Source organism: Ornithodoros turicata, chromosome 1, assembly GCF_037126465.1.
Source record: "Ornithodoros turicata isolate Travis chromosome 1, ASM3712646v1, whole genome shotgun sequence".
In the NCBI taxonomy this organism is placed as follows: Eukaryota; Metazoa; Arthropoda; class Arachnida; order Ixodida; family Argasidae; genus Ornithodoros; species Ornithodoros turicata.
The window spans coordinates 88,870,726-88,895,614 of record NC_088201.1 but is presented as its reverse complement, the minus strand read 5'-3'; the positions used below and the strand labels follow the sequence as shown (position 1 = coordinate 88,895,614).

The window sequence follows — 24,889 nt, the reverse complement described above, 5'->3', positions numbered from 1 at the left end:
AAGATGTATCACGGCAACAGGAAGACTGTCCGGAGGATGGGGCCCGCAAACAATGATTATCCAATGCCACAAACCGTTAAACTGAACACTCGATTCTTTTGTAAAAAGTAACGAGTAATGTCATTAAAATTACTGCCCAAATGTAATTAAATTACATTACAAATTACATAATGTCAAAGTAATGCATTACATTACAAATTACCAGAAAAGTAATTCATTACTATAATTTCATTACAGTAATGACATTACTACCCAGGTATGACATGAATCACCTAAACCCCGCGCACAACGCTAGCCGCCGCTGCGTGATAGGAGCCTTCTAAACACAAGTCCCAAAAAGATGACAAAGCGATACCACATAACTCCACTAAGTATACGTGACCCAGAGCAAAGCAAATTTCTAGCAGGCCCCGAGGTCAGAATTCGGCGTCACCGCGTCAGGGCACACATAATAGAACCCTCACTGGCCAAGGATTAGTACACACGGGGCAAGATCTCTAAATCGAGACCTCCAAGAAGGGTCAATGTCCGGGTCTAGAGTCACTATCCGGGTCAAGTCCGAGGGACTCAGGAAATTTCCACTGAACAAGCAAGATAATGGAAAGACGAGACACAGAAAGTTTGAGAGGGAGATCCAAAATAGGTAATTAGAGTATTGAGTAGAAAATACCATAAAATGTATTTTAAATAGAGTACAAATACACACAACAAAAAGTATTGAGTAGAGTACCAAAATACCGCAAATTGTATTTAAAGTACAGTATTTTAAATACCAAATACGTTTTAATAGCAAATACGTACAAGTCTGAGCTTGCCACATGCATTGGCTACCACGTGATTTTTTTCGCGACGATCAGGCTAAAGACAAACGCTCAGCATTCCAAAGTAATATCACGTTTTTACGCCATATTGGCGACTCGGAAAAACTATCGTAATTATAAGCAATGTGAATTTGCATGCCTAGGTTTTATGAACCTGTTCTTTGCACAGAGTTCACAGTTTACAGAACGCTTCTGACTTTCGTGGAAGCTTCAGAAAAAAAAAAAGAAAAAAAAGATCGTACGTAAAATATGGCTTGCGGCATTTAGCGGAACTTGAGAGGGCTGTCTGTCTGCCCAGAGGAGGGCGTAAAGTTGAGTGCAATCACGTGACAAGTGTCTGTCTAATCACAAGGTGTGGTTTGTATACCGGCATGAGCCCACACCAATTGGAGGGACCAATGATGTCGCTCCACGGACAATAGAGGAGAGAGGGAATCTGAGGAGATGCGCAGAGAACTGACATCCTTGCACAGCGTATTCCTGGCTCCATCGATATCGCCGGTACCCCACATGTTCGGTCTCGAAGCCTGTTGCTAACAGCAGCTCGACCGTGTTCTAGGTGCGCACAAGACACACAAATCTTAGAGGTTACAACTTGGAAAGCGTTTACATGTTTTACGTGGAGCGTCGAATTCATCGGAAGCCGACCCCCAGAAGTGCGTCGTGTGGTTTAAAACGAGACTAGCAGACGTTACCGAAAAACACCCGGTAAATAGTCGCAAATAGAGCGTACCTTTCCCTTCATTCAAACTCCGGCGCCGCGACAAAGTCGGCCGTCCAGTATACTCATCGATCGGCGCGCCGCTAAGGTTTCCGAGAACTTTCCTTTTGCCGCTTTGGCTGTGCGTTTCAATGCGTGTAGACGGGAGAGCCATTCGTCGACGCATCGGGAAGAACACTTCTGAGTCAGCATTTAGAGGACGCATATCCACAGGACACACCTTCCATTTCCTTCTTTTCTTCCACCAAACCGTAAACAGAGTGGAAGTGAATAGTTTGCACGCTTTCTGATATAACCGAGCAACTGTGGCCTCCGCAGGATTCGAACCCACCACCTCCCAGTTTACTGCACGGTCTTGGAGTGAATGCTTTTATCCACTCCCGCGGATAAACTCTGGAGATTCCTATGTTTTTTTATCCACTCAGCCACGCCGCTTGTGTGTAAGTTTTAAGAGGAGACGCTGATGTCTCCGGGAAAGGACTTGTACGCTGCGAACAGAAGGTGTATTCAACAAGTTGCAACTATACATGAGGTTAGCTTCGTGGATTTGGGCAAATACGGGCCAAATTAACGGAAACAAAAAAAAACTCGATGGCCTATTTTAAAAATCTCCTCTGAGTTATCCGCGCGTCCTGTATCTCTACGATGTCTCGCCCTGTATCTCCAGACGTGATTTACGTGACGTGTTAGGCCGCCGTGCACTTGCCACAAAACGCAGACGCTCCTGCGGTGTCAGCCACGTAAATCACTTCAAGAGCGGGTCCCGCTACACCCAGCTGTTTACACGCTGTGCGAAGAAATCTAGGTCTGCGCAGTAAACTAGTCATTTTCTTCTTGTTTGGTGACAGCAAAGGGAGAATGCAGAGTCAAGTTGGAGCTTTGCTTGCGCATGAAATAGCGGGTGCACACTACGCACGTGTCCAACGCATAGCCACGTTCGCCGTGTGCGCAGCCACTGGGCGCAAGAACCGTTGCATTCTTGGGAATGCAACGCTTTTGCGTACACCTGCGAACGCAGTACTAAAACTTTCAAACGTCGCCAACCAATTTGCTAAAAGAAAGAACAAAGGAATGCTAAAAGAAATCCACTTGCGTTTCAGTTTTTCTTTTTTCTAGAGAAACCTAATAAACCCACCGAAAGCCTACTTGGCTGCATTTGCGCTATATGTCAGTTGGCTTGGTTTGAAAATATTGAAGTTAATTTAACGCATTCGAGCGTTGGCTGGCTTCAATATCGGAGCAGTATACGAACTAAAATTCCCGAAATCCGTAGTGAACTCGTGTGGACAGTTGCGAGCGCAGTTTGGACGTTCAGGTCAAAAGTTTACGAAACACGCGAACGGTCTATGCCCTCATTAGAGAGTTTTAGTACATCGTACGCTATCGCCTTTGCGTACGTAAGGGGTAGCGTTGATGGTTCCGCGCACGCTCATAACAGAAAGAGCTTCGTGCAGTGCGCAGAACCACCTACGCTATTCCTTACGTACGCTATCGCCTTTGCGTACGATCTACTAAAACTCGATTTCCTCCTCGATCCGACACCCTACCTGCGAGCGGAAACGGGCTCAATATTTATTCGTTCAGAGGAGTGAGCGAGTGCGCTGGCAGCGACACACTGCGGTAGTTTCGGTATCGCTTGAATGTACTCGAAAAATGTGCTCGGGGAAGATAGACTGCTCGCGTGTTCCGTAAACTTTTGTCGGGACCTGTACGACGACAAAAAAAAAAAAAAAGAAAAGAAAGATATTCCTTGCCAAACGTCAGTGTAATTCTACAGGCCGCTGTCTGTGGTTGCATTCAGTGATCCGCGTAAACCCACGTGGAATGTAGTCGCTGGCAAACTGACGAAAAAACTAATCACACTAGCATATTCACAAACATTTTGAGGACTTTATACGTAGCCCCAGAAAGGCAATTATTGAGCTTTCTCAATTTCTGGGAATTCTGACAAAGTTGTCAACACCCCATATGTGTCATCTCCAGATCGCTTTGTGTTTCCAATTTCTCTACTAGTAGTTTAAGAGGGTTAAAGCTCCGATTGGCAGCACCTGCTGCGGTAGTATTCCAAACATTAGTTCGCTGAGTCAAGGGCGGAACTTCGGGGAGGTCTAACCCCAAAATCTTCAGCTCCCAACCTTCCCCTCGAGCGGAGCAGTCCCAAGTGCATGTGCCCGTCAGGAACCTTTTGTCCAGCACAAATGCAGAGGACCTAGTTGCGGCGCTGTTCAAAGGGAATGAGTTGGAAGCCGAAGGAGCTACACCTCACCAGCGCTTTGTCTTTGTTCTTTCCTCGTGCTTGTTGCGAGCTGCCGTACAAAGTTATACCTCAGTAGATGAGTGTATTACATGCATGCAGTGGCGTAGCCAGACCTCCAAGGTAGGGGGGGGGCTGGATACAAAAACTCGCCCCCCCCCGCTGATCCTGTGTCGACAACACACACATACTTGTGCACACTGCAAACAGATGATTCAGGAAAGGAACGAAAATAGTTGATTTAGACGTTCACAATACGATTACATGTATAGGCTGTCATGACCAATGAGGTGGTGTCACGAGATTGGAAGTATTTTGAAAATATCATACTTTGAAAACCATTCAAGAGTGCTTCTTAGATAGACGCCACAAACTGCAAGAACTTTCGCGATCGTCACACTGGTCACCCCCCCTCCCCCCATATATTATGTTCTCGGATTTGCACGATTTGTGTGGGTCGGTCCGTGGCAGGTAGGGGGGGCTCGAGCCCCCCCTAGCCCCCCCGTGGATACGCCACTGCATGCGTGCAAAAGCTACAAACGTCATCTCACGTGAAAAGCCATAAACACTAAGTAGGTTCATGAGAGACATACTATGTGAACATAATCCAGGTTAACGTACGTGCCTGAAAGCGAAAACGCCTTATCGCTAATATCCCTCTTATCATTATGTCATCATTTTTGCGGTTGCTGCCAAGTATTTCCTGTCACATGAGGCGAACTTAGACATAAACATCTTTGTACTGGGTTAACAACTGGGGTGTCCACAGGAAGTGAAATTTGGCACGAACAACAGGTCACTGCTTGGGTAACTTCCTAGGTATCGCGAAATGGGCGCTTTAGTGTTGCGACAAGCCGTTGCGTGTGCCAGGCGTCTGGTAGCCACTCCAGATGAATTGTTTGTGTGTCTGTTGTTTTGCGTCACGTGCGTCTCGAGTCTTGGAAGGTTATCCAGAATTTCTCTGTCGGCAACACAGGTCGGCAGCAAGGTCGCAAGGTGTTATGTAAATAGATTTAAAAACAACGGTCCTCGGTATAGCTCAATCGGTAACGTGTTGGCGTGCTGAGTTCAAGATCGCGGGTTCGAGGACAGTAGCAATGTGGGGGATGTAAACATGCAAAGCCAGGTGGTCGAAATTATCTGCAGTCCTGCCCAGGGGCAAGTGCAACATGTCGCCACACTGCGCAGACAAACTTTACGTGTAACATCACGGTACCATTATTATTACATTTAAAAACTGGGCTGTTTGGTAGCTCATTCTAAAAGCAATAATAACCGTCAGTGCTATAGTGGAACGCGAAAAGACAAGACAGGTCATCTCCTGTTACCTGAGGGTTTTTATTGCTTTTAAGGTTCCAACTTTCCGGTTTGCTCCAGCAAACACCGATAAACACACGTCGGTATTTTTTAAACATATTCTGATATAGCCGAAAAACAATTTTCTTCAGCCCGATAGTGCTGGCATGTTGAATATGCGGTTTGCAGACGGCGGTTTTTTGTACAACATCCAAGTACTTAATCCAAATGTTACTTTCCAAACTTCCTGCTCACTCTGAACACTACGAAGACATATATCGCTTAGTCGTGACTTGTGAGAGACCACGCTGAGTTGATGCAACTGCAGGAAGAATTTGAATGTTCTACGAGTATACCAGCTCTCTGCCCATGTCACTCCACTGAACTTCTGTGGCCGATGCTTTCAAGGCAAGCTTCTGTCTACTGGGGTTTCCTGTTTCCAGTGTCAGCGTAGAACGCGCTTCCTCTAAGCTCAGAGTGACTAACACAGAGGAACAATGTCTTACCGACACCAGCTTGTGCAGGTATGCTTGTATGTCTTACAACAACTCACAACGCTCGCTATGTAGAAAAATAAAAGCCACAGAAAGGACCACTATACCAATTGAATGATGGCAGATGAAGCCAGCAGTGGGAGTCGAACCCACTCCCTCTGATCGTCGGTCAGAGATGCTATACCAATAGACCACCCGCCGCGGCACATCACATCAAGATATCATGAGATTGGGAAAGAGTGGATCGTTCGCAATAACAAGCGCACGTGGTTGCTGCCACCGTGTAGCTTCGCATTTTGTGAGGTGAGGTCAGGGTATAGTGTCTGCCTCGCACATCAAGTTTTCCTTCGCATCTCGTTCGCGCAATGGCATCCACCATCGGAAACAATCATCAAAACAACTCATGTGATCGGCGACTGCCATCGCACGTAGCTTTATTTTTTTCCAACGACGGGTCGCGACATTTGCCGTTGTGACGTAGACCGTTTGCAAACAGCGGCTGGTCTATTACATCATGCTAGCTGCCCTCTCTTCAAGGTACCAAGCCGCACGGGGATAGGCACTCACCCTCAACACATTCTCTCTTACAGTGTTGCCAGTCCACACACACAGACTTGTGTTTGTCCTTCCCTCTGGAGGTGGTGAACCACCACCGCCACCACAGAGAAGAACAAACACAAGTCTGTTGGTCTAGTGGTCGTTGCAGTGACGAAGGTGGCAATGAATGGAGGCCCAGGCCGTTGCAAGGTGCCCCAAAGCATGCAGGGGTATATTTTGGCACACACCTAGACTCTCTCTGCGTAATTGTTTTTTGGACGTCTTGAACGTTGAACAGTTTTGAATGAAAATTATATCCTCAAAGAACGTTGCAACTGTACCCCTCTTCCCCTAGAGCTTCTAGGGGAGAGCTAGAACCTCCTCAGAGCTTGCAGTATGATTTTTTTATATTCTTGCCATTGAAACTGCAGAAGAGGTTAGAAAACAGAGCGAAAGAAAGCGTAAAAAAAGCAACTGCAGCTAACAGCTTATACAGAAGGGAAGCTGGAGTCGGCTACTATCGAGTGCTGGCTGCGCGTGTGGCATAACGTTTGCTGATATCTGAGTAATAGATTGTTGCACGGAAAGCAAACAAAAAACGCGGAGTTCTGAGTCCCGACGATGTGAGGACTTTCTCCTCTAATATGTAGTCTGGAAAATATGCACGGACAGCGAAAAACAAACTCTGTCATGCCTTCAAAAAACGGAGTGGGAGATGCAATAAACTGCTTCTTGCTGTCAACACAAAAACAACCTGACCAGCGAACCCGGAAGCCCAAACAGACAAATGATGAGGTCAAGACCTCAAAAACGGAAAGGAGGAAAATACGAGTTGAACGAAAGCGAATCTGAGGGCGCAAATCCAAGCAGCGCCGACGACTAACTGTAATGTCGAAAGCAAATAATGTATGGCGACAGCACGCGGACAGTTCTTGCAGATCACATGATATCAATAGAGGCTAGAAATAACTTCTAAAACTGCGCGAGTGCATGCATTCCAGGCAAGAACATCGTAGACACGTACAGCATGGGAGATACAAAAAGGCGAAGGAACGAGACGGGCAAAGCGTCGACCTCCAACTGCAGTTTTTCTTTGCGACCTGAACCCCCTTCCCCACCCTTCTCTCACCCACCCAATACACGTGCCAAATACTCATCATGCAGTAAAAATGGGCTGCGGAAACATGTTGTTGTGTTTGGTGGGAGAGGTGTGCAGAAAAGGTCAGGACCGATGAAAACAGAAGAACAAAAAACAAAGACAGTTGGAGTGAGTTCTAGAGTGAATCTGAACCGACCCCTTACGTCTGAACCCGAACCTGAACCGAACCGATAAAATTTTCGGCTCGACACTCTGGCATGAACTAGCCCAAATAGCCCTGCAGTGACAACAGCAATCCAACTGCACAGTAGCAGTAACCCAGTTCAGGTTTGCAGGGGATATTTATTAGAAGAGAAAAAGAAAGGTCAGCCAAACGGTGTGTCGACTTACTATTCCGCAAGAATATAAGTAGAAAATAAAGTAACCTAGACTAACTAACTAAATAAAATAAACTAGAAAGAAACTAACAAACGGCGAGAGAGGTATGAGAGAGAGATCAAAGAAAAAGGAAAAGGAGAAGAAAACTAGGATGAAAAAAAAAAAGAAGAATGGTGCATGAGGTGGGAGGCATGGGGGCGAGGTGAGGGTGGGGTATCGACGAATGAGATGACACAAGACTTGACAAGCTGAGAGTTCACAGGCTATGCATGAGACCTGTGTCGCGGAGTAATCCCAGAACAGCTTTTGTCACGGGTTTGCCATCTCTTTTCTGCATTGAGTTCTCGCACTTTGCAAGTTACTGTTTAGCTATATGAACGCGGGTACAGTTCGTTACTGCTGGTATGCGGAAAGTCCTCCTTGCACGTCACGCGAGTGAAAGAACGAAAGAGACACCGAGATAACTTTCCCTGTGATTTCTCCGTACAGGAATTCCGAGAGGGGAATTTCCACCGCTGATAAGGCTTTTGCGAGGTAACGCACTGCTGAAGAGTTAGCTGTGTAAGGACTAGATAGCGCTTGTCGCAGACAGGTGCGCATTCAAGTATCCACTCGAGATATACTATAGGGTCTTGCACCCGCGTTTCTTCAGCCGTGCTCGACAGGTGCACCGTCCTACGCTCCAGTTACGTGTTCGCCATGCTTGGAAGTGATTGTTAGGGAGTCTTATCGGCTAACCAGAGCTGACAGAATCGTGTAGGAAGCTCAATGTTCTCGAATACGCATACTAACCCCCCTGCCCCCACTCTTTCTGCTGTCCTCTCTCCATCTGTCCATATCTGTACACCGCACACAACCACAGTTGCTTTGCGGCGCTAATACCTCAAGGCAATGTTAATATCAGTACATCCGTCTATCTGAATTGACCTATGCATGTTGTTATAGCTGTTGTCATGCTATGCTACCGGAGTCTTGATAGCAAACGCTGTTGACCCCGCACCATAGACGTTGATTCTGCTTTCGATGAATATGATCGGGGCCCTGTTGTTGCTGTTACCAAAGCGGACCCCTGTGTGGCTGCTTGCAACGCGCTGCAACTCATTATCGTGAATCGCAACATCACACGACGACTGCGTACTAGAGATTCAAAAATATCGTAACATTTGATATCGATAAATATCAACATCGTAAAAAAAATGATACAATCAATTAAAATATCGATATTTTATCGATATACCGGTATTTTGAAAAGAAATATCGATATCTGAAAAGCTGTCACGCCATTACTTGAACAAATGAAAAAGTTGCTTTTGTTTTATTATGGTTCATGCTATTAAGCAGAAAGCTGAGATAGGTGTAGCCAGTGGAGGAGGGGTTTTTAACGACAGCCGGGAAGGATGGAAGCTGAGGCCAAAATGAATTGGGCGCGGTCTCGCGCGACGGTCAGAGCGATGGGGATGATTGCGATCCGTGATCTTCCTGTATTGCGGCTGAGGCACGGGATGAAGACGCTATCAGTAAAAATATGTGCGTGTGGTTTTTCTTACTGCAAAACCGTAGTCTGACTTCCGCTGTACCTTTACATTTTCATTTCCAATAATTCATCTGTACTGACTGACCTTCAAACTATCGATCGCGACACCGCTCGGCTCGAAAGAATACCAAATGGCTGGATTCCTGAGAGACGTCTTACGAATAAACACTGCCGCTTTGTCGACTTTGTTCCTATAAAAGCGGCATCTAAAGTTCTTCCTTCGACACAATAGACAAAGTCATTCGAGAATGACTGAAAGTAATATATACGCGAAAAAAGAGCACGCGTCTAATATACCAGAGTTTGGCGTTTGCTGCCCTCGACCAACACCACCTAGACAGATAAAGCCTGCTCACTCGTCGATGGGAACTAACAACTAAGTGTCAGCCAATCAGGATCGTGTTTTCAATGGCCGTAGCTAATCACAAACGTGTTTTCAGCAGTCGTAGCTATGGAGACGAACCGCCGTCGTCTGCGACTAGTGATTGAACGTCCCCGCGTACTAAATGGGGAAAACTTAAAAAAAAAAAAACGCGCAAAACAGTTCCATATCTTTCTCAAAAGCGTGTTGCACATATTGTCTACAGATTTAAGACTGGAGGTTCAAAGTTAGGTGCAATCATTTGCGAATTATTTAATTCGCAGAACGGGGAATCGCAGCAGTAGCAGACGAATTCTAACTTTATACGTCCACGTAGAGAAGGAGGTAGAGGAGGCAATAAGCAGGCCTTCTGCATCTAGGTGGCGTTGCCTCGACTCGAACTCGACGCGGTTCACAAATTCTGCAACATCAACACTGATATGCTCCTCACGTGCATCACACATTTACACGAAATATCGGCATCCTGTTGTTTCACCGTCTCCCTATCTCCAACCCTTCCTCTCCGCTAAAGCAAAACCAAATCAAGAGGGAGAGAGGAAAAAAAATCTGTCGTTTGATTATAATAAACGCGTTGACTCGCTCCTTTTTTCACACCCTATTCGCGCGTAGAAGCCGACAAATTACGGCTGCGTTCCAATACCCCGGTTAGTCGACTGCCTAGCGGTCTAACCGGAAGTGCCGCCATGTTAAGTCTCGTTCCAAATCTCCAAGTCCACTATTCAGTCGGCTACCGCCTAGTGCGCATCGATGCAGTCTAGTTTTACGCCTGACCATCTGACAGCCGGGATGGAGACGCGCGTTGAAGGTACCAGCGTACCCGCTGTGTCTGCTGGCTTTAAATGTAAAGTTGCACATAGTGGTATGTTTTTTAAACTGCGTAGAGAGTTGCAACACATGTTTAGTTGTGAAGGTGACAGTTTATGCACGATGTCCTACAAACTTAGCGCATTACAGTCCTGCTGCGCTTGCGCCGTACGCATTTCTTGCGTGAGCAACGAGATGGCGCCACAGGCGCCTCGGCTAGGCAAGCCTGTTCCAATAGTGACAAGCAAAGGGGTCTACTCAGCTGCCTAGTCAGGCGGCTTGGCGGGCGCGAGATATTGGAACACAGCTACTTGTATTTCTGAGGGCGCATCGATATCTATATCGATGTAATATTGATAGTTATATCGATGTGAATATAGATATTTTATCGTAATGTCGATATTTTAAAAGTATCGATAACATCGCATACATAAAATATTGATATCGTTCCATCCCTATGTGTCCCTAAATCCCTAAATGGTCTGAAAGGCCTCAAATAAGCCCCGGGCGTGGCAACACCGCCCGGGTGGCGAACGCCCGGGGCTTATTTGAGGCTTTCAGGCCATTTCAGGTCCAACACTGAATGAAAAAAAAAAAAAATAGAAATAAAAGTTACGACACACGAGTTCTTGCTCTCTCTTCATATTCAAATGACGTGGCCCGCGAGGCTTGTGGGAAAACCTAGGCTCGGCCTTTACTATGTATACAAGCTCGTGATTTCATAGAGCGATCATGACGTTGCAAGCACAGCCTAAGCGAGCACGCGAATTCGCTTACAGATGCTGGACTGCTACTGCACCTCCCTCTCTTTCGCGACTTGGGTCTAAATCGTTCGCCCTTGAGAGCCAAGGAGAGGCCCTACCACATTCACTGTTATCGGGCCCTGACATCTATCCTTAGTGTGTCGATCTTGTCACTATGGCATTGTCAAACCCTACGTAATTTATGTAGCATTCTTCGTAGTACGTACTTCACCCCTATACTATTCCGGAGACAGATACTGAAACTTGGCTGTCAGCTAATGGCGACACTAAATCTCTGTTTGCGTCTACACTTACGCGTATCGCTTAAGCTTGTGGCCATGATTCAAAACTCAACACACAAAAACCCGGACGCGAATTTCTTCATAGTTACGCGAAAGAACCGAATGGCACTTACAAAGAACAGCAGCAGCGATCAATCTGACCGCATTCGCTGGCGGCAGACAATCCGGGAAGAAGGGCTCGAGCAGGTAACTCGCAAACGTGAGGCTCTGTATAGCGTTGTGCGTGGGCATGATGACCAAGAGCGACATCCACAGGTAGATGAAAGCCGGTAGAGGACCGTAGACAGCGTTCAGGTACGCATAATCGCCACCGGATTTGGGAATCATGGTTCCCAGTTCGGCGTAGCACATGGCACCGATCATGGAAAGAACACCGCATGCGACCCACACCACGAGTGACATACCGGTGGAACCGGCGTACCGTATGACACCAGTGGGCGAAACGAAGATGCCGGCACCGATGATGACCCCTACAATCATACCCACACCATTCGTAAGTCCAAGCTCGGGCCGTAACCCGACAGAGTTAGACCTCTTGAGGTTTGTTTGCTCGCTGTTTTCTTCATAGTGGACGGCGCTCTCGTACTTGCCGTTCAAAAGCTTTTCTGGTGAAGCTTGGTCTGGATGCATGGCGCCTGTGACCATGGTGAGAGAAAAGAGATCGTGCAGCCTTGGAGAGTGCTTCCGGACGATCCCTCGGCGATACGCTGACGCGTCTTACCCTGAGTTCTCCTCAACGGTTCCGAAGTAGAGAGTAGTTTCACCGTTGAAGGATGCCCGTGAGAAGTGCCTTGAACAACTGCAACGGCAATCTTCACTTGAACGTTCCGAGGTTATAGAGGCAATCTAAGCCGTAAAAGTTGGCTCGCCAAGACAAGCGACGTCTCTTTGGGAACGAAAAGGCACGCACGCTGACACGGTGTAACTTTCGCTGGGTCCGAGAAAAAGGCTTGGCACGCCGTAGAGCCTTTACTACGTGCTTCTGATATAGGACTCTGCTTTCCGGATATTATGTGGAAAGACGTGTCGCAAAACTTGCTAACTGTGCAGCGTTTGCCTGTACTGTAGGAGCACTTGCCCGTTTTCGTGACCTTTGAACGGCAACGTCTTCGTAACTCACTCCTGAATCCTGATGAAGTGCAACTTACTTGTTCCGACACACTTAGCCTGGACTATCTCGAACGCGTCTCGTGATAGCCGATGCTACACTTTCAGATCTTCCAACGTGGCGCTTGTCCCCCACTCGCACGTCCAGATGCAACACTTGCCTTCGTGACCGTTGAGTGCACGACGCTATACTTGAGGTACAGTGTAATGTCCCTCCAGAGTCGTTGAAGAAAGACGAGCAATGTCCCGCGGAAATCACAAATAATTCCGTGATTGCCGTCAATGTACTTTTCCGCGGATGAAGAGACGCTCCGTGGTATGTTCACAGTTCTCCATTCGTTTCCTAGGTTCCGCAGTGAACTCCGTTTCCGCTAAGGTGGAATCACCGAAGGAGAACTTTTTTCGGAACGCGGTTGCACGTGGATGGCACTGCTTGGATGAACGGCGAGATATGCCGTCACAATGTGCCACTACTCCGATTATAGGGAGCTGAATGACGTAGCAATAGTCTGCACTTTGGAGCGAACCTGATATTCAGCGAGAAAGATAAATCGTGCGATTGCGATGGCCAATTTTTCGTATTATCGGTGACGGCCTCCCAGAGAGATATCTGAAGGGCCTCCTTCTCTACAGACAAAGAATGCTTAGGAAAGAATATTTCTCGATTGCACGCGCAGGGATGTGTCGGTTCAAGACCCCGATAATGTGCTTTGGCAATCTGGACCTCCCTTCCTCATGCACAATCTGGAAGATTTATGTGAGATATATCACGCCAGTGACGTGCGTGTGCATGATGAAGCAATCGTGGAGGTCTAGTATCAGACAACTGCGTGAAGAGAGGCTTGAGGTGGAAGCTATACGACGAGGGCTAAGATAAGTGAGGACTGTAACGATAACCCTGCTATTGCGGTAGTAAAGCTCATAATTGCTTTGGGCAGGACGTATAATTAACGTGATACATGTAAAGCTACGCTGTTCCCTGCCCATGCCACTGTTTTGTCTTCCTGCCGTAAGCATACCCTCGAAAAAGCCACCAAATCTATTCAAGAATTCAGCTTGAATCTGTCAAGACCCTTGTGTAAAACATCCCGAAGCCTAGTCTGAAATCGTGCGTTGCGAATGGCTTCTACAGTTGCAGTCGGAGGATATATTTACTCCGGGCCAAGCAATTGCGGTTCATCAAAATTCCCGATGGTTTGGTCAGTCACTGTCGCACGCGCTATTGTTTGACGAAAAACCTGGTGTAAGCTGTCATGCGCAAACAGTGTGGCTACTTCACCCCGTCTCATTGCTGTCATACGAGCCTGAGTTTTCTGATATATTTTTGCTTCGTATGTTTACCAGCCTCACTGGACACTGGGGAAAAGGATCGATATCGTGGTCAACGAAGAATTAAATCACACCATAGTTACGAAATCGACTGGAAAGGATGCGACCGTCTCCTTAAGGCTTCTGCGAAATAGACGGTGTTCTAGAGCAAAGTTCCTCCCTGGTGTACTTTGGTGGTCCATCCTGGAGCACGTAGACCTGGTTCAGTACGATGTCTGATGCGGCAGTTGCGTAAGCTATACTGACACCTGTACGCAGGAGCCTTCACTGTTCAACGATGCTGTGCTGAAGGCCCCAACACCACAAGGTTCCGACAAGGATAACTTAACAACAAACGTTCGGAAGATCTAAAACCAACGTCAAAAAGATCATTCCCAGAATTGCGGGACACCTACTCTTAAAGTTGGCTTAACCTGCGAACTCGATGCCCTCCATTGAAGCTATACATTCCGTCTGCTTTCCGTAAAATATCCATTAGTACTGAGGGTTTGAAAAAAGTGTCCACATCTAGGCGTGACGGCAGAAGGTTCTTCGATTGTCCACAAGTGGCTTGGTAGCGTGAGACCGTCACACTTTTTTTCCTGAGAGACTTATTTTCGCCGTGTTGGCTTCATGGCAGGATACATTGGCGTGTCTTAATCCTTTAATTACGTCAAAACTAAGGCTTCCCCAAAAAGTGTCCACATTGGACATGAAAGACTGGCCTATCTTGTGCGCTCTGCAACTTTACGCGCAGTTGCAGGAGGTCCTAATTTTTTTCCCACAACGAAAAAAGTACGCGATAGGCTTACGGTGGCTTTCAGAGTATTTCTAAGCAAATTCTTCGCGCTGTGTTGTTGCGTTGCTGGTCTCGTGGTATAGTGAGCGCGTTACGGATTTACGTTCTTGGGTTCAATCCTTGGTGTGGTACTTTTTTTTAATACACATATCATATAGTATTTTTTATTTCATTTCTTAGAATTCAGGTACACTTGCTCATAAAATTGGCTTTACCTGCCTGCAGATCACTGCCGTAGGCGCGACGTAATTTAGTAGTTTCGATAAGATAGCACAGTATAGGATTAGTTCATGCCTGTCCCTGTAGAAGCAGAACGGCTGAACATTCGCCAATATGACTCTTTCGTTAACTAGCTTAACTTGCGTAGTTGCAGCTCCTGTGTGTCGGCGACAGCCCAGCAGCTAGCGCATTGGTACTACATTGGTACTGATTGACGAACAGCAGGTCTGCAATAGCGATCTCTGGACGTCCCTGTCTACTCTTTCTTAGTTGCAATAGAAAATATTCTCGAGTACATCGCTCATATTAATTTCCACTAAAGGTTACACTAAGGCCATAGCTGCCTTTGCATCATGAAATTGTTCACAAGTAGACCAATGTATCTACCGTGGCGACGCTCATGATCATAGTCGGCGCCACCAATTATTAATATTAAGATCATGCCTTTCTCACGCGGACCAATCATTTCGCATCACGAGCTTCTATAGCGCGATTTTTGATTTCGCAACGACATTCAACCAACAGAAAAGGCTTGATGCATATTTCAATTCTGAGCCACGCGTTGCGTTTTTTTTACCTGAGCACGAGCTCTCGTGCGTGCCCCGCGTGCCCACAGTGTTATTGCCGTGCAGATGACGTTAAAAGTTCTCTTTCTTATCTCTCCTCCTCGTCCCTCCTCGAATTTTTCCTCCTCCCATATCCTCGTGCAAATCTGTCAAGTCGGCTTTCTTGCATGGTTGTCTGTTATCCCGCGAAGCCGGCTTTCTGTGTCGTGTCCCTGAATTCTGGTCATGTACATCTTTACGGCAATGATGAACAAGATGTTCTGAAGCAAAATAACTATATTTCGTAATTTCTCGCAACATATAGTCACACACCATACTTTGCTATTTAAACTATTTACACCAACTGCGACGTGTATAGAAAAGTTATTCTTTATTGAAAGTAACGGCCATATAATAACTTATAATTGGGAGAAGACGTACGCATAAGGTGAGGTGAGGGATGAGTCTTCTCCCACTCTTTTTTTTTTTTTCGGGCTATAGTCGTGACGATGCCAGATGGAGACGACAGATGGAGAGAGGACAGCAGGAAGGAGTGGGGGACAGGGGAGGTTAGTGTGCGTCCTGGGCCGACTTCAGGGGAACTGTGCCGATATTCTTCTGGAAAGCCTTCGGAAAACCGAGGGAAAACCTCAGACAGCACAGCCGGTTTCAGGATTCGAACCGTAACGCGTAGGGATACACCTTGCCGAGACGCATAGGCAGCATGGTAATGCTAACACGCATTCAAGTCTGTGGCGGAGTAATCAGTAAATGTAATGTCATTGCATTTTGACCTCGAAATGCGTAGTGGCATTACTCATTTGTCATTACATGGCTTTAAAGTTCACGCATCGTCTAAAGCCAGCAGTTACGAATTGCTCAATGTAGAAGAAACGAAGATCCAAAAGCTGTTTTTCCCAGTCACTTTTGTCACCGACCCGGCAACCAAGAACGAAGACAGAGCCAACTCCTTCTGCCTTGCAAGAAATATTATCTGTGATTGCCAGAAAGCATAATGCAGAAAGCATAATGCAGAAAGCATAATTCGCATCATCAGCTACATGTAACGCAGTAAAAGACTAATCGAGTCTCTTCACAGTACGCGATTGAAGTACCACACTGGACAGTGTTGGAGACTTCTGGGAAAACATGATGCCAAAGTAATGGCGTTAGTAATGCATTACTAAATAACGAGTTATATCATGCATTGCGTTCCAAAACTGTAATGAGCAGGGCCGGCGTCTACATTTCGCCTCCGGGAGGACCAGTGGGAAATTCGTGCCCCCCCCACACACACACACCGTATCCTTCATTTTCTTGCTCGGCTCTGTCGTCCTAAGGCGGCTTCTTCCTGGTTCCCCGTAGACGCCGGCACTGGTAATGAGTAATGGTAATGCGAATGGGCTTTTGTCCTCCTATTGTCTTAATGGTAATCCATTAAAAGTGATTGTCCGACAGCGACTACGCTAGATGAGAAGTTACTGCAGAAAAATGAAACAGAAAGGGGGAACGTTCCCTGGATGTACGGAAAGGTAATCGTAGCGGGAGATACAGGTTTTCCTTTCATGCGCGGAAATCCAACGAGTCTCCTACCGTAACTGCGCATCGCTTTTGCGCCACGCATGACGCCCGGAAACAGGACGCCGAGGACAAAACCAGATACGCATAACAGTAGAGGGTACGGGTGCAGTCTTCGATCGTCAAAGCACTGGAAGGAAAGTACGCAATCGAACATATCGAAACATTAGTGCGCTTATTCGCTAACAGCAACGAAACGGATTGGATGAAGAATTCGGCTTGTTGGTAAATGTTCAGAGCGATGAAATAGCGCTAAAAAAGGCACGGTCACAGGTTTTGTCTGCTGTGTCCGTGATTTGCTCTTTTACTGTTATTTCTTTTAGGGCTGCTTCATCATGTTCGAAAACGAACGACACCCTGCTACGACGAACGACAGACTCTGTTGCTATTCCTCGTGGTCAACACAGCACGTGCTTAGATTTCTCTAAAACATTTTGCGCTTATTGCTGTATCTGTGTCGACTATTTCTACCGTGTTTTGTCTTCCCTCCGGCAGAAAAAGACGATATGTGCACCGCAAACAAAAGTCGCGGGGGAATGCGATGCTCAAGCACTCTCTCAGTCGTTCGCCTGCCTCGTCTAGGACTAGAGTAGTCAGCCAGATTCTCGCCTTCTTACTATGACAAAATTGCTTGGTCCGTGGTCAAATCCAACACACGGCCCTAAAGGCACACTTCTAACCTTTTTGTAGGCAAGTAGGACTGAGGTCTCCACTGTGATGCTCATCAATCAAATTACAGCGAAGAATGAGGTGAGGTATCGGCTTTTATGATGAAACACTCCAATCATCATCACCAAAATAAAATTGTTGTTCAGTCGTTCGCACACTGATGTGAACATACGACCAACACCAAATCCTTCATAAAAAAGTGAGAATAAAGAAAAATGGGGAAAGGAAGGGGACAGTGGCAGGTTTCACCAACGCTGGTTAACTTTGAACCGAGATCAAGGCTAAAACTTGAAGTTAACACTCACTTCTTTACAAATGACAGTTGGTGACGTGATGAGTGTTTTAGTGCAATAGCTCCCTTTAGTGAAGCAGAATTAAGCGTTAAATTCAAGTTGAGAGACCGTTGATCTCTGTTCAAATGTTAATCGGCGTTGGGGAAACCGGGCCCATGTGTATTTTCTTTGCTATGAGCCCGCGTTTTCGCACGTAAAGGAACATGGAAGGACTCGAACAAAAAAACTGTCGGTAAAAAAAGGTAGAAATTCGGAACAGAAGCCCTGGGATATATATTCTCAAAAAATTACGAGAACTCAGCTCAGCTTTGCTCAGCGTCTGCTGATTCCACTGGACGTCTCGCTTGTAAACATCGCCCCACCTATGCCCCCGTCAGTGCGAATTTCCGTCCAGGTTCTCGATATATTTCGTCCCGGCGCGAAGCACACCTCCTTGAATCATCTCCAGACTGTGTTGAATTGCCATTTCTCTCGGTTCTCCGATCACCTCATCATCGCAACTGATGCATCTGTCTCGGACGAGGGGGCCGGTGTGGGCATTGTCATCCCGCAACTTGACGCCCGTTTTCCTATCCGCTTGCCCGACTATACACCTGTTTACGGGAGCGAGTTCCTGGCAATGGTCCTCGCACTACTCAAAGTGCCCCCGCTTTTCAGTAAGGCACTTCTCATATCCGACTCCTCATCTGTGGTATCGGCCTTGGACTGTCGCGATAGCTCGTTGTTCCCAGTCCTGGCCTCACTCGCCCCCTCTCACATATCACACCTCATTGTAACCTGGGTTCCAGGCCATTGTGGGCTCCCGCTCAACGAGGCTGCTGACACCCTGGCGAAGATGGCCCTGTCCGGCCCCGTGCTTCCTATCCTCCCACCGGTTCCTGCCGTTGTCCGTGCCCGTTACAGACGCTATCTATCCCTTGCTCGGCCTCCTCCCCGCCTCGGCTATGAACACCTCTCTTTCGCTTGGAACGCTTCATAGTTTTTGTTAGCAAATTAAATTTACGGGCGTTTAAAAAATTACGTGCAACACTGTGTCGAAGTGGTCACCAAATGCGCATTGCTCGTCAGGTACGGCGGCAAAACTACATTGCATGCGGGCGACACTGGGTCTAAAACGAAAAAAGCTAGCGACGTGTCGGCTACGTCGCCATCTGGAGCAGCAAGTCAGTCGGGAACACCGGTCACTGTTGCACCGAGCTAGTGGACTATCGTGGACTATCCCATCTGGAATATCTGAGAGGTGTTGCAAGATTAACCGCCGTATTCTTGAACGAGCCTCGACTCGAAACTCGACTCGAGCTGCTCCTCGAGGCCGGTTTTGCGCTTCATAAATCGCCCTTGACTCGAAACGCCCCTCGAGTGGAGGAATTCCTCCGTGCATTCCTCGAAAATCTCGAGGTAGCATCGGTGCTACCTCGAGAACGCTCCTCAACTCGAGTTTGGCTGGCGTCATGGCGGAAGACAGGTCGTTCGCTGCGTCCATCGACTGCGTTTTGTGCCACGATGGCATTTAACTGGGTGCTGACAACATTACCACTGAGCGACAACGTTCAATAAGGGGCCATCAAACTCCTTTTGACCATTTTGATGATCACGAGTTCCTCATATGGTATACGGTACCGCTTCATGAAGAAAACCGTACGAAGCCTTTCGGATAGATTGCCAGTGGAGGAAAATGTGTGCAATCGTGGGCTGCCTCTACCTCCTGTGCTACAGCTGCCCGTCGACATGTGATTTTATGGCGTTAGGACTTTTCGAACTGCCACGGGAGACATTGTGAATGTGTCAGAAACGACAGTGTGCCGCGTTGTGGAAAAAATCCCACACCTTCCCGGAAGCACACTTTTCAAGACAAGGTGTAATAAATTTTCCTTCTGTCGCGCTATTTAGTACAAAGAAGGTGTGTTTGAAGGATGTTTTCACGCAAAAAGTGGTGCAAAAAAAAGAAACAGTGCATTGACTGGACATCTAAAAAAAAAATAAACATCTGATCTGCCTCCTCAATGCTTTTCCGTAATCTTTATACTGTATCAAGCTGGCCCAACCCCTGCTCCAGCTATCATAGAAACGGCTCAACAAATCTTCCATTCATGTTTTTTTTTTTTTTTTTTTTGCAGTTGTTGTTCCAACTGTACGAATTCCGTTTGTTGGGTGGGATAACAGGCTCCACCGTTTAGGCGGAGCGCGATTGAGGCCATAAAAGATCGTACGACATGCTCGCGGTGACTCCCCAAGAATGGTCACCCCGATTCTTTGCTCGGGATGTTGCTGTAAAATGTTTTGTTTGTTTGATTGTTTATAGCTACCCTCAAGGCGTTTGGTAAACGTACTCATCCGCTAACAAACAGGCATTCACGCCACATATTGTAACATAATGGAAGAGTGACAAGCACTGACATCATCTTTCATATTATTTGATACGAGGTGACCATGCCATTAAGCTAGCTGCTGCCGTTGTGGTTGTAATTGCCAGACCAGAAAACTAGGAAACCTATCAGTCTGTTTCCCTGTTCGAAACACCTGCACCATTCTTCAAACACTTGCAGACCTTTGTGTTTGTAATGCACGTTGGTCGAAATAAAGTAAAGAATTACATTTATTTTTCATGCCATAAGTGTGTTTTAAGCAGGATAATTAACATTTTCGAGTGGTCCCAAAAGACGGCTGGGGACGAGACTACAGCTTTATTCGAGGACGGTTTCTCGAGGAGCGCCTTGGCGGAGGGATCCCCGAAGCGGGTTCATGAAACTCATGGGCTCTTCGAGTGGAGCAGCGCCACTTTCCTCCACTCGTTGGGGTCGAGGCGGAGCGTCGAGTCGAGGCTTGTTCAAGAATACGGCGGTAATGCTCCTGACTAACTGAATCGTGTGGCATCGGCCCGCCTTTAAACACAATATTGGCAGAGCACGTTCATGCGCGAAAAAAACAATATGGGCTCTAGAATAATTGATCGAAAATTTCAAATAAGTATATATGTATCTCACAGGCTGCAGTACATGTTGCCTTGAACTAATGTGAAGTGCATATAAACGAAGAATAAAACTATAACGCACAAAAGAGAATCAGCAGGAAGGCGACTTCATATGCGAGAGAAAGTGCAGGCCTGAATAGCTGCCATCTGACAACCCTGTAGCCGTTATGCTCATGTCTTTTACAAATAGACTTTCTCTAGTGGCCAGATGCGAGCCATTCATGCTCATTCGCAGTCAACACATGTAGTCAATTGAACCAAAGTGAAGTTGAAATGGACGCCAAGGTCACAGAGTGGGAATGGCATCACCGAGTATCTATGTATACAGCAAGTTTTGTGAGATGATAGCGAAATACTGTAACTTCCGAAAGTGATTTTCGCGCTTTCCTCTTATTGGTTCCGGCAACATGTCGATCACATCCAAAAGTATGCGACAAAGAGAGCCCGCGGGATACCTTGAGGTGAGAACTTTTTCAAAAGGCACAGAAGTTGATTTCAGTCCGGCTCATACCCTGCGCGCTGCATACCATTCTGCCTCTACCAGTCATTACAGACGCATGTGAACGCTACGTGAAGTATTTTAAAGTAACCAAACTAAAGTAGAAACTAAATTTTATATCGCCCGAGAAATGTGTATGGCACACGACTAACTGCCTGCTTTGATGCGAAGTTTTGGAATTATTTGCCGCTACAACTAAAAAGTAGCAATTCCTCTGTCAGGAAGTTAAGAAAATATGCATTAGGCGTCAATCCATTTGAATTGACTCTATATATGTATCAAAGCATGTTGTTATAGCTTTCTTCACTCTATGCTGCGGGAGTCTTTTACTAGCTCACACTGTTGACCCCGTGCCGTTGATTTTAGCTGTATAGGTGCGATAAACAGACACAGTGATTAAAGAAACCTACTATACTACACAATGATAGATGGCAAGAGCTGCGGGCTCTATACTCTTGACAAATGAACATCAGCCACGGCAACCCGGTCCAGGAACCTGGGCCTCGATCTTGAACTCTGATCTAACAAGTGTTGTCACCATTATTTAAAGTTCGCGCGCTCCAAGCCGCTTTGGTAGGCTCGCGCAAGAACTCGTGGCGAATCACAAGTGATGCATTTACGCGCGTTATATGGGATAACGACAATTTGAAAATCGGGCTCCTGGTCCAGCGATCTCAATGCCAATCCCTATGCCAACGAAGTGATGTCGGGCATGACGGGGTACCATGGTTTGCCTATATAGGGTGAACTTTCATGTTTCACTCACTCAAGTTCGGGGAACACATCGGTTCCGGGGAGGAACCCCGGATGAGAACTAGTGACACAGACGATGAACATGGTTAGCGGGAAACATACGGCGGAAACATCGAAAAAGTATCACACAGACTTTTATGATTATTGCAGAATCAAGAGTTAGATTCATTCGATGAGGAGCAAAATGGTGTACGAAGGTTCTACCATCGGCAGAGCGAAGGCAACGAACGGAGAAGGAAATAACAACGAACCAAAGTGAGGCGTTCTTTCTGTGTCCCCCCTTTTCAGGTGAAAATCGTCTAGGACGTTTGAATGAAGAAGCAAATAATTGGGACGAGAGTCCGCGCAGCACCGCGTTCATTACGATTTAAAATGTAAAATGATGACCGTTCACCTCCTTTTTGTGTAACAACATGCGACACATGACAGGCCCGTTTGCATAAAAATTAAGGACGTGTTTCAGGCTTGCTCTCAATAGGTTTGGCAGCGGTTCCAGAACAGGCAATGAACTGATGCTCAGTGTACTGCCAAGGCTATTAAGTAGTGAGTGATGAGACTCATATGTTAAGTGCCAAACAGGCCTCGCGGTTCTTAAAATGCGCAGAAAATCTTCCACACAAGGTGCTGGAAACCATGTTTACTTCCTCGAGTCGACATCTGCCGTCCTCAGCCGGGACCGAACCCGAGCTCCTACCAAGATCATAAGTTTGATCCTGAGCTCAATAGGCTAGACGCGGCTGGTGCTACAGACGCCAACGTACAATGAATTCTACCTGAAGCCATGCTGCTTCGCTTTAGGAACGCGAGAGAGACGCGTGTGCTGTGGAGCGGGAGGGCTAGAGGCAGAGAGGATCCGAATTTCCTTTGAACTTCTCTTGAAACTCAACCTGGGAAGTAACATCTACCGCCGTATTCTTGAACAAGCCTCGACTCGACGCTCCGCCTCGACTCCAACGAGTGGAGGAAAGTGACGCTGCTCCACTCGAAGAGCCCATGCGTTTCATGAACCCGCTTCGGGGATTCCTCCGCCGAGGCGCTCCTCGAGAAACCGTCCTCGAATAAAGCTGTAGTCTCGTCCCCAGCCGTCTTTCGGGACCACTCGAAAATGTTAATTATCGTGCTTAAAACACACTTATGGCATGAAAAATAAATGTCATTCTTTACTTTATTCCGACCAACGTGCATTACAAATACAAACACAAAGGTCTGCAAGTGTTTGAAGAAGGGTGCAGGTGTTTCGAACAGGGAAACAGACTGATAGGTTTCCTAGTTTTCTGGTCTGGCAATTACAACCACAACGGCAGCAGCTAGCTTAATGGCATGGTCACCTCGTATCAAATAATATGAAAGATGATGTCACTGCTTCTCACTCTTCTATTATGTTACAATATGTGGCGTGAATGACTGTTTGTTAGCGGATGGATACGTTTACCCGACGCCTTGAGGGTAGCTATAAACAATCAAACAAACAAAACAGATTTTACAACAGCATCCCGAGCAAAGAATCGGGGAGACCATTCTCTGGGAGTCACCGCGAGCATGTCGTACGAACTTTTATGGCCCTAAATCGCGCTCTGTCTAAACGGTGGAGCCTGTTATCCCACCCAACAAACGGAATTCGTACTATTGGAACAACAATTGCAAAAAAAAAAAAAAAAACATGAATGGAAGATTTGTTGAGCCGTTTCGGTGATAGCTGGAGCAGGGGTTGGGCCAGCTTGATACAGTATAAAGATTACGGAAAAACATTGAGGAAGCAGATCAGCTGTTTATTTTTTTTAGATGTCCAGTCAATGCACTGTTTCTTTTTTTGCACCACTTTTTGCGTGAGAACATCCTTCAAACACACCTTCTTTGTGCTAAATAGCGCGACAGAATGAAAATTTATTACACCTTGTCTTGAAAAGTGTGCTTGCGAGAAGGTGTGGGATTTTTTCCACAACGCGGCACACCGTCGTTTCTGACACATTCACAATGTCTCCCGAGGCAGTTCGAAAAGTCCTAACGCCATAAAATCACATGTCGACGGGCAGCTGTAGCACAGGAGGTAGAGGTAGCCCACGATTGCACACATTTTCCTCCACTGGCAATGGATCCAAAAGGCTTCGTACGGTTTTCTTCATGAAGCGGTACCGTATACCATATGAGGAACTCGTGATCATCAAAATGGTCAAAAGGAGTTTGATGGCCCCTTATTGAACGTTGTCGCTCAGTGGTAATGTTGTCAGCACCCAGTTAAATGCCATCGTGGCACAAAACGCAGTCGATGGACGCAGCGAACGACCTGTCTTCCGCCATGACACCAGCCAAACTCGAGTTGAGGAGCGTTCTCGAGGTAGCCGTAACACCGATGCTACCTCGAGATTTTCGAGGAATACACGGAGGAATTCCTCCACTCGAGGGGCGTTTCGAGTCAAGGTCGATTTATGAAGCGCAGAACCGGCCTCGAGGAGCAGCTCGAGTCGAGTTTCGAGTCGAGTCTCGTTCAAGAATACGGCGGCTAGGCTTCCTGAGCTCAACGCCGCCGAACTCAACAGCTCTGGTCGTGCAACAAATCACAGCAATTGGCGAATAAATCCAACCGTTTGCCCGACTGCGTTCGCAGGCTTTGGAGGCTTTGTGTGTGTGTGCTTGTGAGGTGCACGTCACTTCGTTGTGATGTTGATGTGTGCGGAAAAAAAGTTACTTCGTTATATTTCTTCCATTCAACTATTATGCACATCATTACGCACTTGTATTAGTTGTATACTGTTGGTTTGGAACAGGGGAAGATCCAGACCCGC

General features: G+C 46.8%; 1 protein-coding gene across 2 annotated transcripts in view; it reads right to left on the bottom strand.

The window, feature by feature from the left end:
* Positions 1-24,889, bottom strand: part of LOC135378448 (Y+L amino acid transporter 2-like) — an 83,118-nt gene that overhangs the window by 32,262 nt on the left and 25,967 nt on the right. Inside the window, exon 1 of one of the 2 annotated variants that reach the window (XM_064611492.1) lies at positions 11,479-12,927. The exons of the other annotated variant lie outside the window; for it this stretch is intronic. Coding sequence (XP_064467562.1) covers positions 11,479-12,010 — 532 coding nt within the window. The 5' untranslated portion in view covers positions 12,011-12,927. Of the gene's footprint in view, positions 1-11,478; positions 12,928-24,889 lie in introns of those variants that run through there. 2 annotated transcript variants of the gene reach the window in all.